The sequence below is a fragment of the Caretta caretta genome, chromosome 13 (assembly GCF_965140235.1).
Source record: "Caretta caretta isolate rCarCar2 chromosome 13, rCarCar1.hap1, whole genome shotgun sequence".
Lineage (NCBI taxonomy): Eukaryota > Metazoa > Chordata > Testudines > Cheloniidae > Caretta > Caretta caretta.
In genome coordinates this window covers 41,562,311-41,589,227 of record NC_134218.1, presented here as the reverse complement: position 1 = coordinate 41,589,227, position 26,917 = coordinate 41,562,311, and the positions used below count along the sequence as shown (strand labels likewise).

The 26,917-nt window shown below is 44.1% G+C and overlaps 2 protein-coding genes across 2 annotated transcripts in view; both read right to left on the bottom strand.

The window, feature by feature from the left end:
* The window catches only part of LOC125628993 (olfactory receptor 6M1-like), an 11,195-nt gene extending 6,097 nt beyond the window's left edge, over positions 1-5,098 (bottom strand). The window contains exon 1 of the mRNA XM_048834277.2: positions 4,999-5,098. The gene's annotated coding sequence lies outside the window, so the exon portion shown is untranslated. The remainder of the gene's footprint in view (positions 1-4,998) is intronic.
* Positions 2,921-26,917, bottom strand: LOC125629039 (olfactory receptor 6M1-like). The gene is made up of 4 exons (XM_048834294.2): positions 26,720-26,917; positions 22,508-22,724; positions 4,106-4,457; positions 2,921-3,533 (listed from the first exon to the last, which is right to left on the bottom strand). The coding sequence occupies exons 1-4, from the start codon at positions 26,915-26,917 to the stop codon at positions 2,921-2,923; spliced, it is 1,380 nt and encodes a 459-aa protein (XP_048690251.2).

Here is a 26,917-nt window from a genome sequence, read left to right as displayed (position 1 = left end):
GAAAAAATTCCTAACTGTCAGGGTGGTTAAGCACTGGAATAAATTGCCAAGGGAGGTTGTGGAATCTCCATCATTGGAGATTTTTAAAAGCAGGTTAGACAAAAAACTGTCAGGAATGGTCTAGATAATACATAGTCCTGCCTTGAGTGCAGGGGACTGGACTAGATGACCTCTCGAGGTCCCTTCCAGTTCTATAATTCCATTAAAAGTCTATAAAGCCTGACCTATGAGGAAAGATTTTAAAAGTTGGGTTTGTTTAGTGCAGAGAAGGGTAGTCTGAGAGGGAACATGATAACAGTCTTCAAGTATGTAAAAGGTTATAAAGAGGAAGGTGCTAAATTCTTCTCTTTAAGCACTGAGGACAGGAAATGAAGTAGTGTGGTTAAATGTTAAAGAGACAGGTTTCGGTTGGACATTAGGAAAATCTTCCTCACTGTCAGGGTAGTTAAGCAATGGAACAAGTTACCTTGGGAGCTTGTGGATTCTCTGGCACTGGAGGTTTTCAATAACATATTAGGCAAACGCTTGTCAGGGCGTGTCTAAATAATATATAGTCCTGCTTCAGTGCAGGGGACTGGACTAGATGGCCTATCGAGGTCCCTTCCAGTCCTCACAGACAGGGGAAGCAGATGGTAACACAAACAATTTTGATCAGCATGATACAATCATTTATTTATTAAGGATGAGAAGCGGGAGGGAGACTGATTTCCCAGGTAACCACGAAACAAATCTGGTCATCATGGAAAGCAGTGGTCAAACCACACACCACCTGCAAAGCGACTGCTGGATTGTTCATAGACTCTACAGAGCTTAGCCACCCCCGTGAGAAATTACCTGCCTCCCAGGAGAAGCAAGTGATTTCTTCAAGTGCACTCACACCACGGGTACAGCACAAAGGTGCTGACAACGTACATAATGTGCTCTACAACCGGACAGGAGAGAAAGGAACCCCAGTGCCAGATGTTTACACACCAACTGCAAATGCAAAAATAACAAGATGAAACGTTCTGAAACAGAGGTAACGCAGGACCTGCCCAAGTGTTGCAATACTGTCCCTATAGCCTGCATCACAATGTAGCAGAGCGCCAAACCCATGAGCTGGTCCTAACAGCATCTCCCTGAGGTAGGAAAGTATCCTTATCCCAGCATGTAAGATGCGGAACCGAGACACCGAGTGAATAAGGGTCCTTTTCAAAGGAGGCTAATGGTGAGATTTCCAAGGGAGGTAGGAACGTGACGCCAGGCGGGAGGATTCACCTATTTCCACGCAGGTCTCACAGCCATGACCCTGCTTTTTTCTATCTTTATGGGCACAGTGGAGTCGTATGCAGCATCGGGAAGGAATATTCACCCCAATTAGATTGGCAGCGATCGTGGGGGTTTTCTCCTTCCTTTGCAACAAGGGGTATGGATCACTTGCCAAGATCACCGAGGTAAGTCTCATTTAATCAGTCCCCAGGCATTTGAGAAGCATTGGTGCACCTCAGCCTCTCCTTTTCTCTTCCTGTGACAAGTAACAGTCCTGCCTCCTCTGATCTGTACTACTTTGGTCTAGTTCTGGGTGCTGAGTTTAGTGCATGGGCACTGGGTGGTTGTGGTGGCCTGTAATATACATAGATTTGGAGAGCTTTAAGTTTTATGGATAAATGTAAATGAATGTGAATTTCACTATATAAATGAAAAAAAATTTCCATCACTAATAATCCACATTTACAGTTAAGCACAGTAAGAAAAATGTTGTTTGAGAACAGATTTTGATGTCAAGATATTTGCTTTGTACATTTTGACACAAGATGTGGACAATTTGTGCTTTAACGCTTAACAAGCTTCAAGTTTTTGAATCTTAAAGTCTACAATCCTTAAAAAAAATATTCTCTGACCCCCCCCCACTATCATTTCCCCCAACTGTGAAAATTTTAAAAGTCAAAGTTTTAAAAAGTGACAATAAGAACATTGATATGAACCATCGAAATTATAAAAAGATTAAAAAATTCCAATTCTGCCAAGTCTAAAAATGCAGGAGTTCAGACTAGGTGATAGGGTGGTCCCTAGCTGAGAACCTATCCAAGGTACTTATCTGACCCCCCACTACCACAGAATCTCAGCCCCTCTCAGTGTGTAATGTATTTATGGTCATAACATCACTATGAAGTAAGGAAGGACTCTTCCCTTTGTACAGATGGGGAACTGAGGCAAAAGGAGACTTAGGGCCAGATTTTCAATGGTATTTAGGCACCTAAAGATGTAGGAAGGCACGAAGAGGAATTATGAAAGGCAACTAGTTTGAGGTCTGGTCTACACTCAGGGGGGGATCCATCTATATTATGTGAATAACATAGCTGAAGTCGATGTACTTAGATCTACTCACCACAGTGTCTGCACTGCGGTAAGTCGATGGCTGACGCTCTCCCATCGATTCCGCCTGTGCCTCTCGCCCTGGTGGAGTATCGGAGTCAATGGGAGAGTGCACGGTGGTCAATTTATCCTGTCTAGACTAGACACGAGAAATCGACCCCCGCTGGATCGATCGCTGCCCCTCGATCCAGCAAGTAATGTAGACACGCCCTGAGAATCTCACTGGGGTTTAGGCAGTGAGCAGTGTAGCTACAACAGAATGTAGGCAGTTTTGCACATGCCCATGGACAGAAACTTAAACACCATGGAGACTTCATCAGCAGGAATTTAGGCACCCAGGGAATTCAGGTGAGTCCAGGTTTAGGTGACAGTGAAGTAGAGGTTTTGAGCAGCTCTTTGGGGCCTAAATATTGGACTTAGGTGTCTAAATCTCATGTTATCTAGCCCCTAAATTCCTTTGTAGCTTTTCCTGCAAGGGCCTGGGTCATGCTTGAAAACAAGGCAATTTAATTCAGACCCACCTGGACTTTATATACCATTTTATCTCTTTTTAAAATGAATAGTTTCAAGGACTGACCTTCTTTGAGCAACCCATAAGCCTCACTATAGCATCTCTCAAGACCTCCTTAACTCTATCATTCCTGAGGCTGTAGATGAAAGGGTTCAACAGGGGTATCACCACCTCAGTGAGCAGAGAAGCTCCTTTTTCAGAAGCCAAGGATTGGTTGTGCTGCGGTCGGACATGCAGAAAAATGGAACTCTCGTAGGCAAGGGTTACTACGGTGAGGTGAGAGACGCAAGTGGAAAAGGCTTTTTTGGGCCCTTGGACGGAGGGGATCCTAAGGAGAGTGGCTATGATGTGGGTGTAGGACTCTATGGTCAACGTTAAGGAGCTCCATGATACAATGGAGGAGAGAATGAAGTCTAGCATTTTGAGGTAGCTGGTGTCGACACAGGAAGCTTTTCGCAGAGGGTTGATAAGACCAAATAAATGGTCTAGTTCTTGGCTGCAGAAAGGTAGCCTGGTATACACTATGGTTGGACCAAGCATGGATAGAGAAGCTACCATCCAACAGCTAAGGAGAAGCCTGGAGCACACCCTGCCATTCATAATGACTGTGTAGCATAAGGGCTTGAAGATGGCTACATATCTTTTGAAGGACATCACCTTCAGTAAGCACATAAGAACGGCTATACTGGGTCAGACCAAAGGTCCATCGAGCCCGGTATCCTGTCCGCCAATGTGGCCAATGCCAGGTGCCCCAGAGGGAGTGAACCTAAGAGGTATCAAATGATTTCTCTCCTGCCATCCATCTCCACCCTCTGACAAACACAGGCTAGGGACACCATTCCTTACCCATCCTGGCTAATAGTCATTAATGGACTTAACCTCCATGAATTTATCCCTTTTAAACCCTGTTATAGGCCTAGCCTTCACAACCTCCTCAGGCAAGGAGTTCCCCAGGTTGACTGTGCGCTGAGTGAAGAAGAACTTCCTTTTATTTGTTTTAAACCTGCTCCCCATTAATTTCATTTGGTGGCCCCTAGTTCTTATATTATGGGAACAAGTAAATAACTTTTCCTTATTCACTTTCTCACACCACTCATGATTTTATAGACCTCTATCATATCCCCCCTTAGTCTCCTCTTTTCCAAGCTGAAAAGTCCTAGCCTCTTCAGCTTGGAAAAGAGGAGACTAAGGGGGGGATATGATAGAGGTATATCTATAGTATACTATATCTATAGTAGGACAAACTCCACTGTGCACAGGAAGATGAAGAAGAAGGTTTGGGCCAGACAAGCAGTGATGGAGATGGTCTTCCTATCTGAAAGGAGGCTGACCAGCATTGTAGGGGAAATGACCGAGGTGAACAAGATGTCCAGGAAGGATAAGTTGCTGAGGAAGAAATACATGGCAGTGTGCAGGCGATGATGGAACCATATGACGGAAATGATGAGCACGTTCCCCACGAGGGTGAGCGAGTAAAGCAGCAGCAGGACCACAAAGAGGAATATCTGCAGTTCTGAGGTGACCGGAAAAGCCAGCAGAATGAACGCTGACCCCACAGTTTGATTGAGAGGATTCATGTACAGTGTAGGTCCTGTGGGAGGATGGATATGAAAGGTGAGGGACCTAGAGAAAAACATTTCATGTAGTTGAAATAACATGTCTAGGGGGAAATTCATTTTATAAATAAAATTAAAATTAATGGGAACTGATTGTCTGGATCTGAAATGTGGCTTTGTAAGTCTCAGCTTTAAATCTCAAAAATGATTGAAGATCTAGGGAAAAAACCTTCACAAACGTATAGAATCATAGAAATATAGGCGGGGCAGGGACCTCAGTAGGTCAGCTAGTCCAGTCCCCTGCACTGCTGTGGGACTAAGTGCTACGCAGATCATCAATGACAGGTGCTTGTGTAACCTGTTCATAGAAACCTGCAAAGACAGAGATTCCACCGCCTTGTTAGGTCATTTGTTCTAATGCTTAACTACCCTTAACATTGGGAAGTGTTTCCTCCTGTCCAACCGAAATCTCGTTTGCTGCAATTTCAGCTCATGACGTCTTTAATCCGTGAATGTCAACCACACACAAACACATTTTTAGTTACTCACATGCACACAAATAAATGAAGGATTTACCAGATCCGTCTCTCAGCTAGGAATTGAGCTCTTGACTTTTTAATCACTGCCAGCTTTCTTAACTCTTAATTCTTTTGAAAATGGAATTTCCTCAAACTCCCACATCCTATGAAAAAGTTTTTTAAACAAAAAATTCAGTTCAGAAGTTTCATCCCACGTACGAACACTCAACAACAAGGCCAGGAAAGATGTGTGGGTGCTCAGAAGTAACTGAGCAGCGTATACATGAAAATCACCTGACTAACATTTGCAGGTTCAGGTTTCTCTTAAGTTTCTTTCTTAAATTCTCTTAAGTAGCAGGTTCTCTCTCTCTCTCTCTCAAATATGTATACATAGATGTATATATTACATGTATGTTTTCTTACTGAGGTGGTGAAGCGTATTATCTAACATTTTGAGAAAATGGACTTTACAAATAAACTGCTTCTTGAAATAGAACAGCAGAAAATACATAATCAAATGGAAAGTCTGATTCACCAGTGAGTTGCTCCATTTTCAGATTCATATGAATTTGATTTCAATGTAGACCTCCACAAATTTTGAATTTTATTACTTCATTGGCTGAGACAAAAAAGTCTTAGTTAAATAAAGTTTTGGGTGAACCAAAATTGTTTTTGTTATTCGGGGAGCAAGGAGAGTTTCTCCCACAAAAAAAGTAATCTTTTCAAGTTGAACAATTTCCTTGACCCCAAATGATTTTTCTTTGTCATCTTCTTTTGATTTCATTTTGTAACACTTTTTGGGTGCTTTTTACACTTTTTAATTTGCTGAAAACAAAGCTTGCTTAATTTCAAAAGGAAACATCATTTCAAATTAAAATGTCAAAACATCTTATTTTGGAAATATCAGAATGAACCATTTTGATTTTTTAATTTTTTTTGTCCCAAATGACTTCTGATATTTGACCCAAATTCACAAAAACTTGTCTGACATTTTTTGTGTGTGAATTAACTGTTATCCAAAAGATAAAAATAAATGCCAACCTCTATTTTAATGTGCTCACACTAGTGGAAAGCTGGACCGATACATTAGTAAATCAGGCCAGCAAAGCACAATATGAAATTGTTCATGTTTGGATAGCTCATGACACATCTGATGTCAGGTCTGTAGATATTAGTGGGCAGACTCCCATTGGAATCACTAGATAGATCCCCTTTGTTTTCAAAAGCAGGCGACACCATCATAAGATCTGAAAACCAATCGTAGCGGTTCAGATATACTCACACAGTGAATCCATGTAGAGATTACACCAGTTTTTCCTCTTTAAGAAGGTCTGAGAAATTCCATTTTCCAGCTGATTTCATTCAAAATATCAGTGCGCTGAACTGGAGCCAACATTTGAATTCTCAATTTGAAGTTGACCGGAGGCGGACAAGGTACCTACCTTCAAACAAAGAACAATATGAAGTTTAGTTAGATCCTTACTTTGTATATTAAGTTGATTGATAACTGATGATGAGTAACAGTAGTACTTATTAGCTTCTGCAGAAAATACAAAACACTTTCTTCATGAGCATAGAAAGGCAGACAAGCTGGGTTGGAGACAGAGAGATAGAGCTGAGGATGTGAGATGTACAAACAGAAGAAGATAGATATACAGAGCTCTAGTCTGAACTTCCCTGTTCTATGTCGGTACAGCCAGCATTTGTGGAATAGTAACATCTACCTTTTTAAATATTCTTTCTATGGACTCGAGTCAAGCACACAACTTAAATTTAGGAATTCTGATTCGCTACTTCCAGACCTCTTCCCCCACCCTTCCTTCTGTACCTTTCATGTTTCTTCTTGCATTATAAACATAACAATTTCTTCACTGCTTATTTCAAGGCTTTGCTTTCCCTTGGGACACAATTAATTAGCGTAAGAATATCACCTGGGATGAACTTGCAGCAACTATTTAGGCTGCAGAGTCTGGTCTCGGCTCTCTCAAGGAAAAACAGAGTAAACTGTCTTTGAAACAGGTAAAGTTTGCCCCAGCTGAAGATGCCTTTCTGCTCCATTGACACAAGCACTTGCTTCCCCACACAGAGCTCTTTTAATATCTCTCAGTCATGAACCATCACCACAGCCCCTTCCTATTCCAGCCCTGGACACCTTTCTCCAGCCTCCCCTCCGCTGTTACCCTTCAACCCCTCAGGCTCCATCTAGTCAAATCCCAGGCTCACAAACCAAACAGTTCTGTTGAATCCACAGGGATTCTCCACCATCCCCAATTCCTGATGCTCCTCAGTCCTGATCAGCAGCCCCCTTCTATTCAAATCCTGACGTCACACAAACCCAGCTCTGCTGATGCCCCTCATTACAGACCCACGACCACCCTTCCAGAGAGCTGAACAAGAGGTCCTTGTGGCCTGAAAGCTTGTCTCTCTCATCAACAGAAGTTGGTGGAATAAAAGATACGACCTCATCCACCTTTTCTCTCCCACAGCCTCACTCTCATTGCAGCCCTGGGCTCCCACATCACACACATCTCTACCGAAGTCTCTGTCTCCTGACCCACAGCCCTTTTGCTATCCCAGCCCAGTGCTTCCCCTTCCCCATAGAACTGCAGATGCCCCTCAATCAGCACCCACAGGCTGTCTGCTGTTCAGAGCACAGCAGAACCCATAAAAACAGAGGGGCCTCATTTCTTTCTTCACTTACAATAAAGATTTTGTGTTTGGGATGGAAGAGCCTTTCTGGGGTTTTGACTCTCTCTATGCCTCTCAAAATCAGAAGCAAAAGTTTTCCCATATGTAGCTATTTGTTCTGTCTGAAATAGGAAAAAATGCCCAACATCTCAGCATATCAAAGCCTTGTCATGGGACTTTTATCATCTCCACGCAGTTACCACAGGTACAGCTGGTGAGCGTGTAGGACCCAATGGAATGGAGACCAAGATACCTGGTTTCTCTTCTCAGCTCTGCCTGACTTGCTGTGTGACCTTGATAAGTCATTTACATGTCTCTGTCCCTCCGTTTCCTACTCTGCATGACTCCTATCACTATAGGGATGTGGGGGTCTGGGACTGACTGGACAAAGAGTCTGGGACTGGGAGCCAGTGGGGAATGGGGATAGTGTTCAGTGAGGAGGGAAAACACCTCTGATGAGAATCTGGGGTTCAGGGAGTAAACTGGGACTGGCTGGGCTAAGAGACTGGGGCAAGAAGCCAGGAAGTGGGGAGCCTGGACCATGGAGCCTGGTGGTGGTAGGTGACATCAGAGGAAGAGCCCAGGAGGGAGAAGATCTAGAAGTAATAGTAAGAGGAGTGCAGAGGTTGGGATTTGTAAGGGAGTCGAAGAGCAAACTGCACTACCTTAAAGCACCTGTTATTGAGTGACCAGAGAGATTGAAGTGTTCTCCTCCTGGTTTTTGAATGGTTTTGAATGTTATGATTCCTGATGTCAGATTTTTCTTTTGCGTAGAGACTGTCCGGTTTGGCCAATGTACATGGCAGAGGGGCACCGCTGGCATTGCTGGTCACTCAATAACAGACCTGAAAGTAGCAATTCTTCAACAAAAAAACTTCAGAAACAGACTCCAACGTGAAGCTGCAGAACTGGAATTAATTTGCAAACTGGATACCATCAGATTAGGCCTGGATAAAGACTGGAAGTGGTTGGGTCATTACAAAACCTAAACTTAATTTCCCCCATACTCATTTCCCCCTACTCTTACTCACACCTTCTTGTCAACTGTCTGTAATGGGCCACTCTCTTACCATTTCAAAAGTTATTTTTCCTCCCTTGGTATCCTGCTGTTAATTGACTTATCTCGTTAGACTGACCTCACACTTGGTAAAGCAGCCTCCATCCTTTCATGTATTTATACCTGTTCCTGTATTTTTCACTTCATGCATCTGATGAAGTGGATTCTAGCTCACAAAAGCTTATCCCCAAATAAATGTGTTAGTCTCTAAGGTGCGACAAGGACTCCTCGTTGTTTTTGCGGATACACACTAACACGGCTACCGCTCTGAAACCTGACACTATAGAGAGTTACTGTTCTAAGGGGCTTTTGCAGTCTGGGATATTTATCTGTCCCGCATCACTGTAGTGTCTGAGCACCGCACAGCCGTTAATGCATTTAGCTTCTCAACACCCCTGGGAAGTAGGGCAATTCTACTATCCCCATTTTATAAATGGGGAAACTGCGGCACAGAGCCCCAGGGTCACAGAGTTGGGGGTTGAACAGGGAATACATTCCCCATCTCCCAAGCCCTAGGGTAGATCCCAAACCAAGACAGGATTCATCTGAATTCAAAGCTCAATCACAGTATCCACGTACATAGCTTGTTATTAAGCTATTTTTTCCCCCTCTGCAGCAGAGAGATATGAAAGGAGCATGTGTGAACCTTTACATATCCATTGACATTACTAAAAAGAAAAGGAGGACTTGTGGCACCTTAGAGACTAACCAATTTATTTGAGCATGAGCTTTCGTGAGCTACAGCTCACTTCATCAGATGTATACCGTGGAAACTGCAGCAGACTTTATATACACACAGAGAATATGAAACAATACCTCCTCCCACCCCACTGTCCTGCTGGTAATAGCTTATCTAAAGTGATCAACAGGTGGGCCATTTCCAGCACAAATCCAGGTTTTCTCACCCTCCACCCCCCCACACAAATTCACTCTCCTGCTGGTGCTAGCCCATCCAAAGTGACAACTCTTTACATAATCAAGTCGGGCTATTTCCTGCATAGATCCAGGTTTTCTCACATCCCCCCCACCCCCATACACACACAAACTCACTCTCCTGCTGGTAATAGCTCATCTAAACTGACCACTCTCCAAGTTTAAATCCAAGTTAAACCAGAACATCGGGGGGGGGGGTAGGAAAAAACAAGAGGAAACAGGCTACCTTGCATAATGACTTAGCCACTCCCAGTCTCTATTTAAGCCTAAATTAATAGTATCCAATTTGCAAATGAATTCCAATTCAGCAGTTTCTCGCTGGAGTCTGGATTTGAAGTTTTTTTGTTTTAAGATAGCGACCTTCATGTCTGTGATTGCGTGACCAGAGAGATTGAAGTGTTCTCCGACTGGTTTATGAATGTTATAATTCTTGACATCTGATTTGTGTCCATTTATTCTTTTACGTAGAGACTGTCCAGTTTGACCAATGTACATGGCAGAGGGGCATTGCTGGCACATGATGGCATATATCACATTGCTGGATGTGCAGGTGAACGAGCCTCTGATAGTGTGGCTGATGTTATTAGGCCCTGTGATGGTGTCCCCTGAATAGATATGTGGGCACAATTGGCAACGGGCTTTGTTGCAAGGATAAGTTCCTGGGTTAGTGGTTCTGTTGTGTGGTATGTGGTTGTTGGTGAGTATTTGCTTCAGGTTGCAGGGCTGTCTGTAGGCAAGGACTGGCCTGTCTCCCAAGACTTGTGAGAGTGTTGGGTCATCCTTTAGGATAGGTTGTAGATCCTTAATAATGCATTGGAGGGGTTTTAGTTGGGGGCTGAAGGTGACGGCTAGTGGCGTTCTGTTATTTTTTTTGTTAGGCCTGTCCTGTAGTAGGTAACTTCTGGGAACTCTTCTGGCTCTATCAATCTGTTTCTTTACTTCTGCAGGTGGGTATTGTAGTTGTAAGAAAGCTTGACAGAGATCTTGTAGGTGTTTGTCTCTGTCTGAGGGGTTGGAGCAAATGCGGTTGTATCGCAGAGCTTGGCTGTAGACGATGGATCGTGTGGTGTGGTCAGGGTGAAAGCTGGAGGCATGCAGGTAGGAATAGCGGTCAGTAGGCTTCCGGTATAGGGTGGTGTTTATGTGACCATTGTTTATTAGCACTGTAGTGTCCAGGAACTGGATCTCTTGTGTGGACTGGACCAGGCTGAGGTTGGTGGTGGGATGGAAATTGTTGAAATCATGGTGGAATTCCTCAAGGGCTTCTTTTCCATGGGTCCAGATGATGAAGATGTCATCAATATAGCGCAAGTAGAGTAGGGGCTTTAGGGGACGAGAGCTGAGGAAGCGTTGTTCTAAATCAGCCATAAAAATGTTGGCATACTGTGGGGCCATGCGGGTACCCATAGCAGTGCCGCTGATCTGAAGGTATACATTGTCCCCAAATGTGAAATAGTTATGGGTAAGGACAAAGTCACAAAGTTCAGCCACCAGGTTAGCCGTGACATTATCGGGGATAGTGTTCTTGACGGCTTGTAGTCCATCTTTGTGTGGAATGTTGGAGTAGAGGGCTTACATTCCACACAAAGATGGACTACAAGCCGTCAAGAACACTATCCCCGATAATGTCACGGCTAACCTGGTGGCTGAACTTTGTGACTTTGTCCTTACCCATAACTATTTCACATTTGGGGACAATGTATACCTTCAGATCAGCGGCACTGCTATGGGTACCCGCATGGCCCCACAGTATGCCAACATTTTTATGGCTGATTTAGAACAACGCTTCCTCAGCTCTCGTCCCCTAACGCCCCTACTCTACTTGCGCTATATTGATGACATCTTCATCATCTGGACCCATGGAAAAGAAGCCCTTGAGGAATTCCACCATGATTTCAACAATTTCCATCCCACCACCAACCTCAGCCTGGTCCACTCCACACAAGAGATCCACTTCCTGGACACTACAGTGCTAATAAACAATGGCCACATAAACACCACCCTATACCGGAAACCTACTGACCGCTATTCCTACCTGCATGCCTCCAGCTTTCACCCTGACCACACCACACGATCCATCGTCTACAGCCAAGCTCTGCGATACAACCGCATTTGCTCCAACCCCTCAGACAGAGACAAACACCTACAAGATCTCTGTCAAGCTTTCTTACAACTACAATACCCACCTGCAGAAGTAAAGAAACAGATTGATAGAGCCAGAAGAGTTCCCAGAAGTTACCTACTACAGGACAGGCCTAACAAAGAAAATAACAGAACGCCACTAGCGGTCACCTTCAGCCCCCAACTAAAACCCCTCCAACGCATTATTAAGGATCTACAACCTATCCTAAAGGATGACCCAACACTCTCACAAGTCTTGTGAGACAGGCCAGTCCTTGCCTACAGACAGCCCCGCAACCTGAAGCAAATACTCACCAACAACCACATACCACACAACAGAACCACTAACCCAGGAACTTATCCTTGCAACAAAGCCCGTTGCCAATTGTGCCCACATATCTATTCAGGGGACACCATCACAGGGCCTAATAACATCAGCCACACTATCAGTGGCTCGTTCACCTGCACATCCACCAATGTGATATATGCCATCATGTGCCAGCAATGCCCCTCTGCCATGTACATTGGTCAAACTGGACAGTCTCTACGTAAAAGAATAAATGGACACAAATCAGATGTCAAGAATTATAACATTCATAAACCAGTCGGAGAACACTTCAATCTCTCTGGTCACGCAATCACAGACATGAAGGTCGCTATCTTAAAACAAAAAAACTTCAAATCCAGACTCCAGCGAGAAACTGCTGAATTGGAATTCATTTGCAAATTGGATACTATTAATTTAGGCTTAAATAGAGACTGGGAGTGGCTAAGTCATTATGCAAGGTAGCCTGTTTCCTCTTGTTTTTTCCTACCCCCCCCCCCCCCGATGTTCTGGTTTAACTTGGATTTAAACTTGGAGAGTGGTCAGTTTAGATGAGCTATTACCAGCAGGAGAGTGAGTTTGTGTGTGTATGGGGGTGGGGGGGATGTGAGAAAACCTGGATCTATGCAGGAAATAGCCCGACTTGATTATGTAAAGAGTTGTCACTTTGGATGGGCTAGCACCAGCAGGAGAGTGAATTTGTGTGGGGGGGTGGAGGGTGAGAAAACCTGGATTTGTGCTGGAAATGGCCCACCTGTTGATCACTTTAGATAAGCTATTACCAGCAGGACAGTGGGGTGGGAGGAGGTATTGTTTCATATTCTCTGTGTGTATATAAAGTCTGCTGCAGTTTCCACGGTATACATCTGATGAAGTGAGCTGTAGCTCACGAAAGCTCATGCTCAAATAAATTGGTTAGTCTCTAAGGTGCCACAAGTCCTCCTTTTCTTTTTGCGAATACAGACTAACACGGCTGTTCCTCTGAAATTGACATTACTGTTGGCTGTAAATGAACACCAGAGGGAGGCAAAGGACTAGAAAAGAGGATAGGGCTGCTCTATTTCACACCGATACAATTCACACCTGCTTTTGTTCTGCGGCAGAATTCACACCGAGGAAACCCCCTCACATTGACCACTTCCTCTCCTAGCCCTGCAGTCTTCCCACAGCAGACAGACCACTCCTGAAGTCCACAGTTTTTTGACCACCCCACAAGCCTAGAGTTTGATAGTGAATCCCATTCGCCCCCTTACTTTCCGTGTTCACTGGATTCTTTTTATTCCTACACTGACAGTCCTTATTGGCTTGTATTTATAGTTCGGAGGGTGCTTGAAACTTAATTGAAGTGGTCTATGCAAATCCAGTAACAAGCCAGCCTATTAAAAGGCAAGCAAACAGGAATACTCACTGAGAAAACTGGTACCCAAATCATTCTCCACAAAGGAGTATCTGAGCTGTTAAAGGAGTATATCCCAAATCTGCAATATAATTCCAATTATTCTCTGGTTTTCCCTTTCAGAAATCTTTTCAGGTCAGCATTTTTCTTCCTTTTTTTTAAGTTTAGTTTATGCAAAACCAGGACATTCTGGCAAGGACTTTCAGACGCTGGTGCCAAGAATTAAGATTTTGACTTAATTTGGAAGCAAAATTGCCATTAAAATTAATTAGAGGTGCTTGATCAATTATCACCATATGGAGCTTTGAAAAATCACACCCTAGGGCTGATATTTTTCCAAAGGAGCCTAGGGGACTTATGCACCCAAATCCCACTGAAAAAGTCAGTGAGAGTTAGGTGCCTAAATGCCTTACAGCACTTTGAACATCCAGATGCCAAATCTTCATTTAGACGTATAATTGACTCCACCAGCTTCTGTGGATTTACACAAGAATCATTTTGTGCTCAAGCAATTCTGAAGACATTTGTTTATTTAAATGCCCAATGTGAATTTAGGGGCAGATTTTAAAATCTATTTAGGCACCTAAATGTGCAGATAGACACCTTTGAAAAATCACACTAGGCCCCGAACCCCTGGCCCTCACTTATTTCAATGGGAGTTAGACACCTTGGTGGAAACCCCACTAGGTCTCTAACTGCATCTTTAGTCCCATAAAGACCTTTAAATATCGGGCTCTTAAGGAGGCTAGAGTAAAAAGTTTGAAAAGTGCTGAAGTGAGTTAGATGCACAAGTCTCAATGAAAGCCAATGGGATTTAGGCTTCTGAGTCTTTTAAGTGCTGTTGGAAATTAACTTTAGGGCCAAAGTTGGGATTTCCAGAGACCCCCAAGGGAGTTAGATGCCAAAATCCTATTGATTTTCGATGGGATATGGGCACCCAACTCTGGAAGTTTGACATGCCCAGCCCCCAGAAATGAATAACTTGGCTACTTTTTAAAAATAATATTAACTACCATAATTCTGTCTTTACAGGGGTCAAGGCAGACGTACAACTAGCAGAGTCTGGAGGGGGTGTGAAGAAGCCCGGAGATTCTCTCCGCCTCACCTGTCAAGCCTCTGGGTTCATCTTCAGCAGCTACTGGATGAATTGGGTCCACCAGGCTCCTGCGAAGGGACTGGAGTGGGTGTCCACAGTTACCAATGATGGCAGCCAAGCCTACCACTCCCCAGCTATTCTTAGGAGGTTCACCATCTCCAGGGACAATTCCAACAGCCTGGTGTTCTTTCAGACGGGCAGCCTGAAACCTGAAGACACTGCCGTGTATTACTGTTCCAGACACACAGTGAGGAAAAACAGGTTATTGTCCTTGCAAGAGCACATCAAGCATGTGTTTGGCAAAGGGAAGGGAGGTGGAGCAGAAATACTGAAGAAGCTGAGAGGTTTTTGATAGGATTGTGGCAGGAAAAAGAAGTCACTGAGCAGAGAACAAATCCTATTTTCACTGGAAAGGGAAAAATAAGTTCAACTTATTTTTAAATGTCACAGAGGTAGATGCCTTTTTCTAAAAAAAATCTCTGACCAGGTGAAGTGCCCATATGATGGCAGCAGAGGGCTGAGAAGGAGAAATGTGATGGCTATTCCACATCTGGCAGCAGTGGGACAGGAATTATCGAGGAAGAAAAGATAGAAATATTTGTGGGAAACATTTGGAGAGCCCCTGGGGGATTGGGAGCTATAGGAAGGCTGTGAAAGATGCCAGGAGGGCTTTGTCAATTCTCACGGTGGTGCCTTGCCTCTTAGAATCATAGAATATCAGGGTTGGAAGGGACCCCAGAAGGTCATCTAGTCCAACCCCCTGCTCAAAGCAGGACCAATTCCCAGTTAAATCATCCCAGCCAGGGCTTTGTCAAGCCTGACCTTAAAAACCTCTAAGGAAGGAGATTCTACCACCTCCCTAGGTAACGCATTCCAGTGTTTCACCACCCTCTTAGTGAAAAAGTTTTTCCTAATATCCAATCTAAACCTCCCCCACTGCAACTTGAGACCATTACTCCTCATTCTGTCATCTGCTACCATTGAGAACAGTCTAGAGCCATCCTCTTTGGAACCCCCTTTCAGGTAGTTGAAAGCAGCTATCGAATCCCCCCTCATTCTTCTCTTCTGCAGGCTAAACAATCCCAGCTCCCTCAGCCTCTCCTCATAACTCATGTGTTCCAGTCCCCTAATCTTCGCTTTCTGGAAGGGAGGAGAAGTCAGCAGCCCTTGACTTAGTCCAGAAATAAAGCCCTGGAAACTTGAGCTTTAATTTCCAGAGGAGCCTAAGGGTGGGAGATGCCTAACTTTGCATACTGAGTGTCTAAATCCCTTCCAGCACTTTGAAAATGCCACCCTCTGAAGCCAGCCTGGACAGTTGAAAACTGAATTCTGAGATTTCTAGATTTCAAAGCCAGAAGGGACCATTAAAATAATCTAGTCTGACTTTCTGCATAGCATAAGAACATAAGAACAGCCATCCTGGGACAGATCAAAGGTCCACCTAGCCCCGTATCCTGTCATTCAACAGAGGCCAATGCCAGGTGCCCTAGAGGGAATGAAGAGAACAGGGAATCATCAAATGGTCCATCCCCTGTCGCCCATTCCCAGCTTCTGGCAAACAGAGGACAGGGACACCATTCCTGTTCATCCAGGCTAATAGCCATTGATGGACCTGTCCTCCATAAACTTACATCTAGTTCTTTTTTGAACCCTGTTCTAGTCTTGGCCTTCACAGCATCCTCTGGCAGAGCTCCACAGGTTGACTGTGCGGCTGTGTGAAGAAATATTGCCTTTTGTTAGTTTTAAACCTGCTGCTTATTAATTTAATTGGGTGACCCCTAGTTCTTGTGTTATGAGAAGGAGTAAATAACACTTCCTTATTTACTTTCTCCACAGCAGTCATGATTTTAGAGACCTTTATCAAATCCCCCCTTAGTCATCTCTTTTCCAAGCTGAAAAGTCAGCACAGGCCAGAGAACCTCACCCAGTGATTCCCATGGCAAACCCGTAACTTGTGGTTGAGTTAGAGCATAGGATGAACCGAGAGACAGCAAAATTTCATGGGGATGGGGCTGACTGAGTTATTTTGTAGTCATCCTAATGCAAATGTGAGTTCCTTTTTCTCTATTAAAGACTGTCTGGAACAATTTCTTTCTGAAGAAGGCTACCCATTTCTATTGCCTTCTCCCTCTGCCAAATATTTTGCTGTTGTTCATATACACCACCATGTGTACCTTCATTTGTCTCTCCATACTGCTGAGCTGCTCTGCGGGTAGGTAGAGTTGTCTGGAACCTAGAGAAAAGTCTCTTCCTGGCAAATGATCTGAATGATATAAATGATTTATGAACTACAACACCCAAGTGGTGACAGCACCTTGAGCTCCACTAGGGTCTTCAAAGGTACGTCTACACAGCATTTTGGATTGACAAATAGTCTGTGGGGGAATGGGCTTCAAAGACTCAGCTCCAGCCCAAGCTGCACCTACAAAGTGCTGTTTATATAGCTATTTTTACAGCACGAGTGTGAACCTGGCTAGTCCTAGTCTGTAGAACTGGGTTGGGAAGCTCATTCCAAGATGCTGTGTAGATCGACCCTTACTGGATTTTCTTTAAGGAAACTTTTTTTCTGGCTTTTTTCTAGCCACATATTCACATGAACAAGTTATCCATCCATCCATCCATCCATCCATCCATCCATCCATCCATCCATCCTTCTGCAGTCTCTCTCTGAAATCTTCTAAAATATCTATCTTGCTAATATCATTGCTTCTGCAGTATCTGACTACCTACAAAACATATCTTTATATCTTTAGTTTTCCAGAGCCAAGTGTCCCTGATTCAACCAATTGCAGAAGTTAAAAGGCCGGGAGAGTCCCTGAAGCTGTCTTGCAAGTTTTCTGGCTTCAATTTCACCAAATATTGGATGCAATGAGTCCGGCAAGCCCGTGAGATTGGACTGACCTGGATCGGAGAGGTCAGCACAAATGGGGTATCAACGAACGTGCCGCAGTCTCTTCGGCCGCGGTTCAGTATCACGAGGGATAACACCCACAACATGGTTCACTTGGAAATGAGGAACTTGTAGGCGGATGACAGTGCAACGTATCACTGTGCTGCTCACTGTATCGCAGGCTAGTACAATAACCCAGAGGCGAATGTCACTCAATCCACAGCAGCATCCTCAGCATTAGAAGCAGGAGATTCTATTATTCAGCTGTAAGCCCGGCCCAAGGAACACTGAGTCAATGGGAGTCTCTCTATTGACTTCATTGGTCCTCGACTCAGATCCATTATGTTCATTGATTTTTCAGGCCAGAAGGAACCATTAGTTCATCCAGTCTGATCTCCATAACCCGGGCCAAAGAATTTCATCCAGTTGCCTCTGGATTGAGCCCAGTAATTTGTGTTTGACTAAAGTATCTTCCAGAAAGGCATCCTCTCTTGATCTGAAGACCTTGAGAGATGGAGAGTCTGCCATTTGCTTGTTGCAAAAGTTAAACATCCTTCCTGTCAAAAATTTGGATTTCTACTTGGAATGTCTGGCTTTAAATTCCAGTCATTGGTTCTTATGTCTTTATCCAGAACATTAAAAGATCTCTTTAGTTCCTGATATTTTCTCCCCATGAATGTACTTAGCCTGAAGCATCAGCAGTCTCTTACCGTTCATAAAATTGATCCAGTGAACAGGGTTCGGGAATATGAGTTGGCTTGGCAGAGTTCAATTTTTATTTTGCTCTGATTTCAGATATTAATACTTATTTTTAAGATTTATTTTTATTTTTATCTAAATGTTCACAGTTGGGGGATTGGACACATAAAATACTGGTAGATACTGAGATTCAAAAAGTTAAAGTGTTAAACACAAATGGTCAACATCATGTCAAAATATACGGTGTAAATATTCTGAAATCAAACTAAGTTCACAAGCAGCATTTTCTTTGCCTATCTGTAAATTTCAGCTATTATCAATGGAAATTTTTTTGGTCTGTGTGTGTACAGTGAAATCAACATTTACTGATAAAAGTCTAATACTTCCAAACGTGACTAGGAGACAGGAGAATTGGCGTCTATTCTTGTTTCTGCCGTGAATGGGCTGTGTGATCTTGGGAAACTCACCGGAACACATGACAGGAAGGGACCTCCTGGGTCATTTAGTCCAGTTCCTTCTCTCCCAAACAACCCCGGCACATATCCCAGCTCATAAATTCACCAAGCTCCATCTTAAAACTACTTAGTTATTTTGGTCCCACTATTTCTAGTGGGAGGCTGGTCTAGACCCTCACCCCTTCAAAGGTTAGAATCTTTATTTCCTGCCGAAATGCGTTCGTGGTCAGTTTGTCTCCATTTGTTCTTTGTGCCAACGTTATCCTTTAGCCTTAATAGTTCTTCTCCCTCCTTGGTGTTGACCCCCACGATGTAGTTGTAAGCCACTGAACTTCTGTTTTCCCTCCCATCCCTTGTTGTATTCGTAAGCCACTGAACTTCTGTTTTCCCTCCCATCCCTTGTCTATTTACATCATAAACTCTTTGGGATAGGGAATATATATGTATTGATGCCTAGATACAGGGGGTCCTACTTTCTATTCGGCCCCTATGTGCTACCACAATTCAAATTAATTTTGTGGGACAAAGCCACACATTCTGTCTATGTGAATTATGCTAACATTTCCTCAGTGAAATCTACTATACCTTTTACTATGGACGTTAGTTATTCACCAGGAATATGCAGTACCTACATGGGGTCAGCCTCGGATGTTTCAGAGGACGGCATAAGAACCACTCAGCAGGCATATGTGGTATAATTTGTCACTAAGTAGATCTCATCCTGGTGTCTAATAATTAGAGATTGGCTTAAACTCTGAAGCAAGAGGCTTAATAGCCCTTCCAGATTTTCAGTTGCCATCAAGTGTGATAATTCTGGACACTTTTCTGCTTTAAGAGTTCAAGGTTGCAGTTTATGCACTGGTCTGAGAGCCGGGGGGATACGGGTTCATTTACCAAGCTCGAGTCTGACAGATACTGTGTGTGGTCTTAGACGAACCTCTGTGCCTCAGCTGCACCCATCTGCCAAAGCAGGAGAGTCGGTTATATTTGCAGCACTGCCCCAAAGATCTCTTAGTGCAGGACAAAAGTAAAACAATACAGTCCCTGCCCAGAAAATGTTGCTACGTCACGTCTAATCTAGTGCTTTCCAGAGTGCCTCAGACAAACTCCACCCAGTCACGCTTTGTGACTTTTAAGGTTACAGCATTACCCATATGCAAATGAGGTAGGGCCATTTCCTCTTTAAAGCCTCAGTGGGAACTGTCACCAGCAAAAGGAATTTGCTTCCTTATCTCCTCAGACGCTCTTTTATCCAAGCAACCATGACCCCGTTGCTAAGCTTCCTCTTCTTAGCAGCAGTGTTATCAGGTAAGAATGAGCAAAGGCATCTTACGTCGTTTAGAGTCAGACTTTCAAAGCTGCCTAAAGGATTGGAACACTCCATTCCCATTAAAATTAGTGGGAATTGGCATTCAAATCCCCTCGGAGACATAAAAATAGTACTAGCAAAAGTAATAGTAGTGGAATTAGTATTAACTTTGACCTTACAGTTGGTATTAGAACAGTAAGATTTCAAAGACCCCGATGAGACTGGGTCTCTTGTGCTAGGCCCTGTACAAAGCGAGACATAATCACTGTTCCTGAAGTGCCTAGCTTTAGATTTTCAAAGCTACCTAGGGGGGTTGGCCCCACAGTTCCCATTTATCTGAATGGGAATTGGACAGCCGTATGTGCTGGTTGGCATTGAAAACCTCACCTTGAATAGACATGGCAGACTAAGGGTGGGTGTCTGGCAGGGTGGGGGGAAATGTAGGGCAGCTAAAGGACTCAATAATTCTTTGCTCTTTATCAGCAGGTGTCCGGTCCGAAATCCAGTTTGTCCAGTCTGGGGCAGAAATCAAAAAGCCTGGAGAGTCTATGAAGCTGACCTGTAAAGCGTCCGGCTACACATTTAATGAGTACCGAATGAACTGGATCCGACAGGCTCCCGGGAAAGGACTGGAGTGGGTAGCATCCATCAGGACAGATACTTTTGAGACCTTCTATCCCCAAAATCTGAAAGGGCGAGTCACCATCAGCGTGGATGTTCCCCTCAGCACAGCGTATTTGCAAATGAACGGCCTAAAATCTGAAGACAGTGCTGTGTATTACTGTGCAAGGGGCACAGTGAGAAGAGACACATCCCTGGCCACTCATCAACCCTGCCTGAAATGGCTCACTGTTGCTGACAGTGGTATCAGAAATGCAGTGCCCCCCAAGTGCCCTAATGTCACAGCAAATCTGAAGCCCTGATCCTGGAAACACTTACACACATGTTTCCCTTTACTCACATGAGTAGTCTCATGGGCTGGGCTTCTCAGTGGGAATTAAGGGAGTTAGGCACCCAAATCCTACTGAACTTCAAAGGTAGTTGGGTGCCTACTTCCCTTGGGTTCCTTTGCAGTTCCTAGCTCCTGAGTTCAATGGAACTATTCACCTGCACAAAGGAAAGTGTTGATGACTAAGGGCTATATTCACAAAACCCCCATTCAACGGCTGCCCAATCCTGTAGGCACCTAAGCTTACCCAATGCCTGAACTCTCACTGTGAAGTTCACTCGGCCCCAGTGTCCGGCTGGGATTTTGAAAGGAGGCTAAGAGTACTGAGCACATAAATACCATTTATTTCAGTGTCTAACATCCTTAAGCTCCTTGAAAAGAGAAAAGAAGTACTTGTGGCACCTTAGAGACTAACCTGTCATTAAGCTCCTTGGTGACCCCAGCGTTGTGATCTCCCCGTCCACCTACACAAAAACAAACGCACAGACACAGAGCCAAGGAGGTGTTGGGAAGTCGTTTCCCCTCGTGTGCAGAGTATTCTAGAATGGGCTGCAAGAGGATGTCATGCGGTTTCCTCTGAGGCAGCTGGTTCTGGAGCAAATAGACTGAACGAGAGGGACTGTTGGGTTCTCCCATTTCTTGGGATGTTTCTCCTGAATTCTGTCACCCCTTTTATCCCCCATCTAGTCCATCCTCAGTGCGCCTCAGAACTAATTCATCTGTTCTTTACCATACAGAGCATTTGTAAGTCTTATACTTTCCAGCCAGAAGTGCAAAGATCTAAAATAAAGTTCAAATAAGGCAAGGAGCTCTAACATGACATGTTGGATTTAAATCAAGGTAGAGTAAAGGTTCTCTTTTCCCTCCACCAAGCACAATGAACCTAAGGGAGTTAGGTGCCCAAATCCCATTGTAAGGCAATGGGAGTTGAGGGCCTAAAGCCCTTCACTCCCTTAGATCTCAAGAGTTGCTTTCTGTGACAAAGGCGACCAGGCACCATGCAGAAGAACAGATGAGATGAGACAGAAGAGCAATGGGATCATGTAACAGAAATAATCGGGCTGACAAGCCACACTGATGCACCAAGCCAGCCCTAGATCTTCCGCCTGCAGGACTTTTAAGTCCACTGCACTGTCCACATGCAAATAAAGTAGGGGAATCACCTGTTTAAAACCTCAGAGTAAAAACTCACCTGCAAAGGCAATTTGCTCTCTCTGGGTCCACAGAAGCTGGTGTTTGAGAACAGCAACCATGGCCCCTCTGCTCTGCTTTCTCTTCCTGCTAGTAACTTTAACAGGTGAGCATGTCCAAAAAGATCTATGAATTTCTCATAAGCAATATTAAGGTAGCTTGTAGTGACCCAGACTGACATCAAAGCCCCATTCATTGGGCTCTGTGCAGACAGACAGAAACTGTTCTTGCCCTAAAAAGATTAAAATCTAAACAGACCAGATAGATAAAGGGTGGGAGAAAGAAAGGGTTACTATCAATATTTTACAGAGGGGTTGTTTGAATTACAAGGGGAAAGGTGGAGAAGTCAAAGACATTAGTAAGCATTCTTCCTGTTTATCCACAGGTGTTGGGTCCCAAATCCAGTTGGTTCAGCCTGGGGCAGAAATTAAAAAGCCTGGAGAGTCTGTGAAGCTCACCTGCAAAGCATCCGGTTACACATTTACTGACTACTCCATGAGCTAAGTCCGACAGGCTCCGGGGAAAGGCCTGGAGTGAGTAGCAACGATTAGGACTGATAATTTCAACACTTTCTACCCGGAGACTCAAAGGGCGAACCACCATCAGCACGCACAGCTCCATCAGCACAACGTATCTCCTGATGAACAGCTTGAAATCTGAAGACACCACCGCGTACTACTGTGCAAAACACACAGTGAGAAAAAACACATTCACGGCCATTCATAAACCCCCGCTCCCGAGAGAGGAAGTCATCGCTGACTATGGCATCAAATATGCAGAGCCCCTAAAATGTCCTATTGTGACACAGCAATACTCAGGCCCCAGTCCTGGAAGCACTTACACCCATGCTGACCTTTACCCACGTGTGTAACCATATTGGCTGGGATTCTCAATGGGGCTTGAAAAGCCTAGTGTAAGAGTCATGTCCTCAGAGAAGTATACACAAGGCACAGTTCCTGAAATATCCTATTCCCAGGGACAATTTTAAAGAAAGACTCACGTAGTTCCCTGAAAGGCTACCCCCTGGTAAACAGGGGAATCTCTGGTTGGAATCGGAGGTTATATTACCTCTGTAATTGGCACTGGTGTGACGGCTGCTGGACTCCTTTGTCTACTTCCAGTGGCTACAGGTCAAAACGGATGTTGATAAATTGGAAACGGTTCAGAGAAGTACCACCACAATGATTAAAGGATTAGACAAACCTGCCTTATAGTGAGAAACTCCAAGAGCTCAATCTGCTTTATCTAAAACAAAGAGAAGATTAAGGGGTGACTTGCTTGCATTCCAAGTACCTAGATGTGGAAGAGAAATTTGATAACAGGCTCTTCAGTATAGCAGACAAAGATATACAGGATCCAATGCTGGAAGCTGAAGCTAGACAATGTCCAGCTGGAAATAAGGTGATTTTTTTAAAAAGACATTGAGGTGAATTAACCATTGGAACAACTTGACAAGAGTCATGGTGGATTCTCCGTCACTAGCAATTATCGCCTCTATGATTCTATGGCTTTGAGAAAATAAACAAATGGAAAATCCGTCAAGGGAGATTTAGGTTAGATACCAGGGGGAAAAAACGTTCTAAGGATAAGCATATCTCACTATCAGCATTGGAACCAGTTACCTAGGGAGGCTGTGAAATCCCCACCACTGGAGGTTTTTAAGAACAGATGAGGAAAGGTTCCACCAGGGGTGGTCTAGGTATATCTAATCCTGCCTCTGTGCAGGGGCGTTGGCTAGATGATCTCTTGAAGTCCCTCTTCCAGCCCTACCTTTCTAGGATTCTTTGAATTTCTTGTACTCTGTGACTGAAGCAGAAGGCAGTCAGAGTATTTCACTTTCTTTAGGTTTCAGAGTAACAGCCATATTAGTCTGTATTCGCAAAAAGAAAAGGAGGACTTGTGGCACCTTAGAGACTAACCAATTTATTTGAGCATAAGCTTTCGTGAGCTACAGCTCACTTCATCGGATGCATACTGTGGAAAGAGTGAGCTGTAGCTCACGAAAGCTAATGCTCAAATAAATTGGTTAGTCTCTAAGGTGCCACAAGTACTCCTTTTCTTTTCACTTTCTTTAGTGACTTTCTCCAGCGCAGGATCCCATTAGGGTATCTGTAATGAAGTGAATCACTGAGGGATCCCATATCTCTAGCACAAGGATACACACCGGGTTCTTCAGGTTTCAGGCTGCTGATGTGCAAATGCACCAGGTGACCTGAGGCGTCTCTGGAGATGGTGAATTGCCCTTTCCCTGAGTCCAGGTCATATGGGGTACCTGCACTGTCTACACTGGAGACCCAATCCAGTCCCTTCCCAGGAACATGACGGATCCAATCCAGCCACTTGCTACTGATGAAGAAGCTGGAGGCTTTGCAGGAGAGGTGGAGAGAGTCTCCGGGCTTTTTCACACCCCCTCCAGACTCCACCAGCTGGACCTCTCACAGAGCTCCTGCGGGAGGAAAGTATCATGAATCACATCTGGAATATTCAAAGGGTAAAGTCAAGGGGAATTAGATACCCCATTACCTAAGTCCCCTTCAAAAACGTCAATCAACATTCCAGTAGGCCCTGCTCCAAATGCCACTCAGACCAAGGGAAGTCCTCCCCTTGCCTTTACTGACCTTTGCACCAGGCCCATAGAGCACAATATTCCCCAATATCTCCAGAAAATGTCAGAAACCATCATTCCTTTACAGGCCACTAGACTGAAGAGACAATTCAGCCAAAATATGCTTCTGATGCTGGATAAAGTGCTCATGGTGTCCCGGCATTAGCTGCCCAGACCCCTCCTTGTGTCCTAGCCATGCAGGTGCAGACCTATTAAATGACTTAGGCACGGCATTAAGGATATGCATTTGCATATCTTTTTTCTCTTTTTTTAATAAGCCATGTTTGAGCTCTAGCCCTCAAGCTATCTTAGGTTTTTATACTGTCCCCATTACTGTAGTGTTTGAGAATCGCAACCATTGAAGTATTTAGGGTAACAAGAAAACATTTTACAAATACATTAGAAGCAAGAGGAAGATGAAGGACAGGGAAGGACCACTGCTCAACGAGGAGGGAAACACAGTCACAAGAAAATGCAGGAATTGCCCAAATATTAAATGCCATTTTGGTTTAGGTTTTCACCAAAAAGGTTATCAGTTATCAGAGGACTAACAGTGAACATCAGTGTAAATGGGGTAGGATCTGAGGCTAAAATAGGGATACAACAAGATAAGAATTACTTAGACGAGTTACAGAGGAACAGCCGTGTTAGTCTGTATTCGCAAAAAGAAAAGGAGTACTTGTGGCACCTTAGCGACTAACCAATTTATTTGAGCATGAGCTTTCGTGAGCTACAGCTCACTTCATCAGATGTATACATCTGATGAAGTGAGCTGTAGCTCACGAAAGCTCATGCTCAAATAAATTGGTTAGTCTCTAAGGTGCCACAAGTACTCCTTTTCTTTAGACGAGTTAGAAGTCCTCAAGTCAGCAGGGCCAGATGAAATACACCAGAGAATACTTAAGGGACTGGCCAAAGAGATCTTAGCGATTAAAGAATATTTTTGAGAACTCTCGGAGGACAGGAGAGATCCCAGCGTACTGCAAGAGGGCAAGTGGTACCTATCAATAAAAAGCAGATAAGGGCAACCCAGGAATTATAAACCACTCAACTTAACTTCTGCACCCGGAAAGAATGGAGCAAATAATCAATTTGCAAGTACCTGGAAGATGAGGTGACAACTAACAGTCAACATGGATTTGTAAAGAACAAATCATGTCAAATCTGTTACCCGGGGTTCTTTCAACCCAAAACTCTTCGTAACTTTTACTCTGTGTGAGGTGCTGTCAGTAAATAAAAACTTTTCCCCCTTATTTATACCTTAGTAATAGAATGACATGTCCCTTAAAGCAAACTTGTTAAGTAAGCAGTTTCAATGGTCAAGCGAGAGATTCCTTCTGATTATCAATTAACCAGGTGTGGGTTTTTCCAGAGTTTGCAGCCTTGAGGCCCCAATAGACATTCCTGGGACACATTCTGTTCTTCTAAGTTGCATGTATCAGCAACTTCAACACAATTCTTATCAGGAAGGACACAGGGTCAAGCTGCCCTCTCTGTGGCACCCAAAACTCCCCTCCATCACTCCCGCTCCTGCCTTGGTCAAACTGAGAGTGCTGAATGGCCAATTTACAGCCTGCTGACTTGGCTGCTTTTAGCAATACGCCATAGTGGTTTCAGGCACTTTACTGGTTTGCCAAAGTCTCCCCATACAAAACACACCTCATATCCTTTGACAGGGTAAGAAGACGAGGGTTGGGGGCGGGGACAAGAACAGTAGACATGGTATATCTCAACTTTAGTCAGACATTTCATATGGTCTCAGATCGCCTTCTCATAAGCAAACCAGGGGAAAAAACACTGATGATCCTATTATAAGGTAGGTGCACAATGACTTAGCAAATGTACTCAGATAGTAGTTATGAATGATTCACAGTCAAGCTGGGAGGGAATATCGAGTGGGGTCCCACAGGTATCTATTGGTATTTCCTGGTACCCAGCAGTGTTCATCAAGGACCCTCCCTCTCCGAGGAGGAACAACACTCTTCTGTTTTCTGCCCACGTTAACATTTCCAATCTGCCCCGCAGGGCCCAGTCAATGGTTTTGTCTCTCTGCTCCAGCCAGTACTCGACTCAGCACAGTATTCTTCTCGGGGTGCCCATGGTAATTTATCCTCCTGGTTCCTTCTACCGGCAACAGGAGCTCCTTCAGCTCACTAATGATGTTCATCCCTAGAATCCCTGGGACTCCTTCTCCCATATGGCTCCCTTCAGAGGCTTTGTCTTTCAGGATGAAGATGCATTTCCCTGGCAGAGTCTGACCCAT

Excerpts from the sequence above, each read along its gene's own strand:
- LOC125629039 (XM_048834294.2), bottom strand. The coding sequence starts at position 26,917 with ATGGGTCAGACTCTGCCAGGGAAATGCATCTTCATCCTGAAAGACAAA. Across the intron at positions 4,458-22,507 it reads TGTAACCGGATGCTTTGCAG|GACCTACACTGTACATGAAT; the intron begins GTGAGCTTCACA and ends ATCCTCCCACAG. Across the intron at positions 3,534-4,105 it reads CTGTGCACAGTGGAGTTTGT|CTTACTGAAGGTGATGTCCT; the intron begins CCTACTATAGAT and ends CGTTCTTATGTG.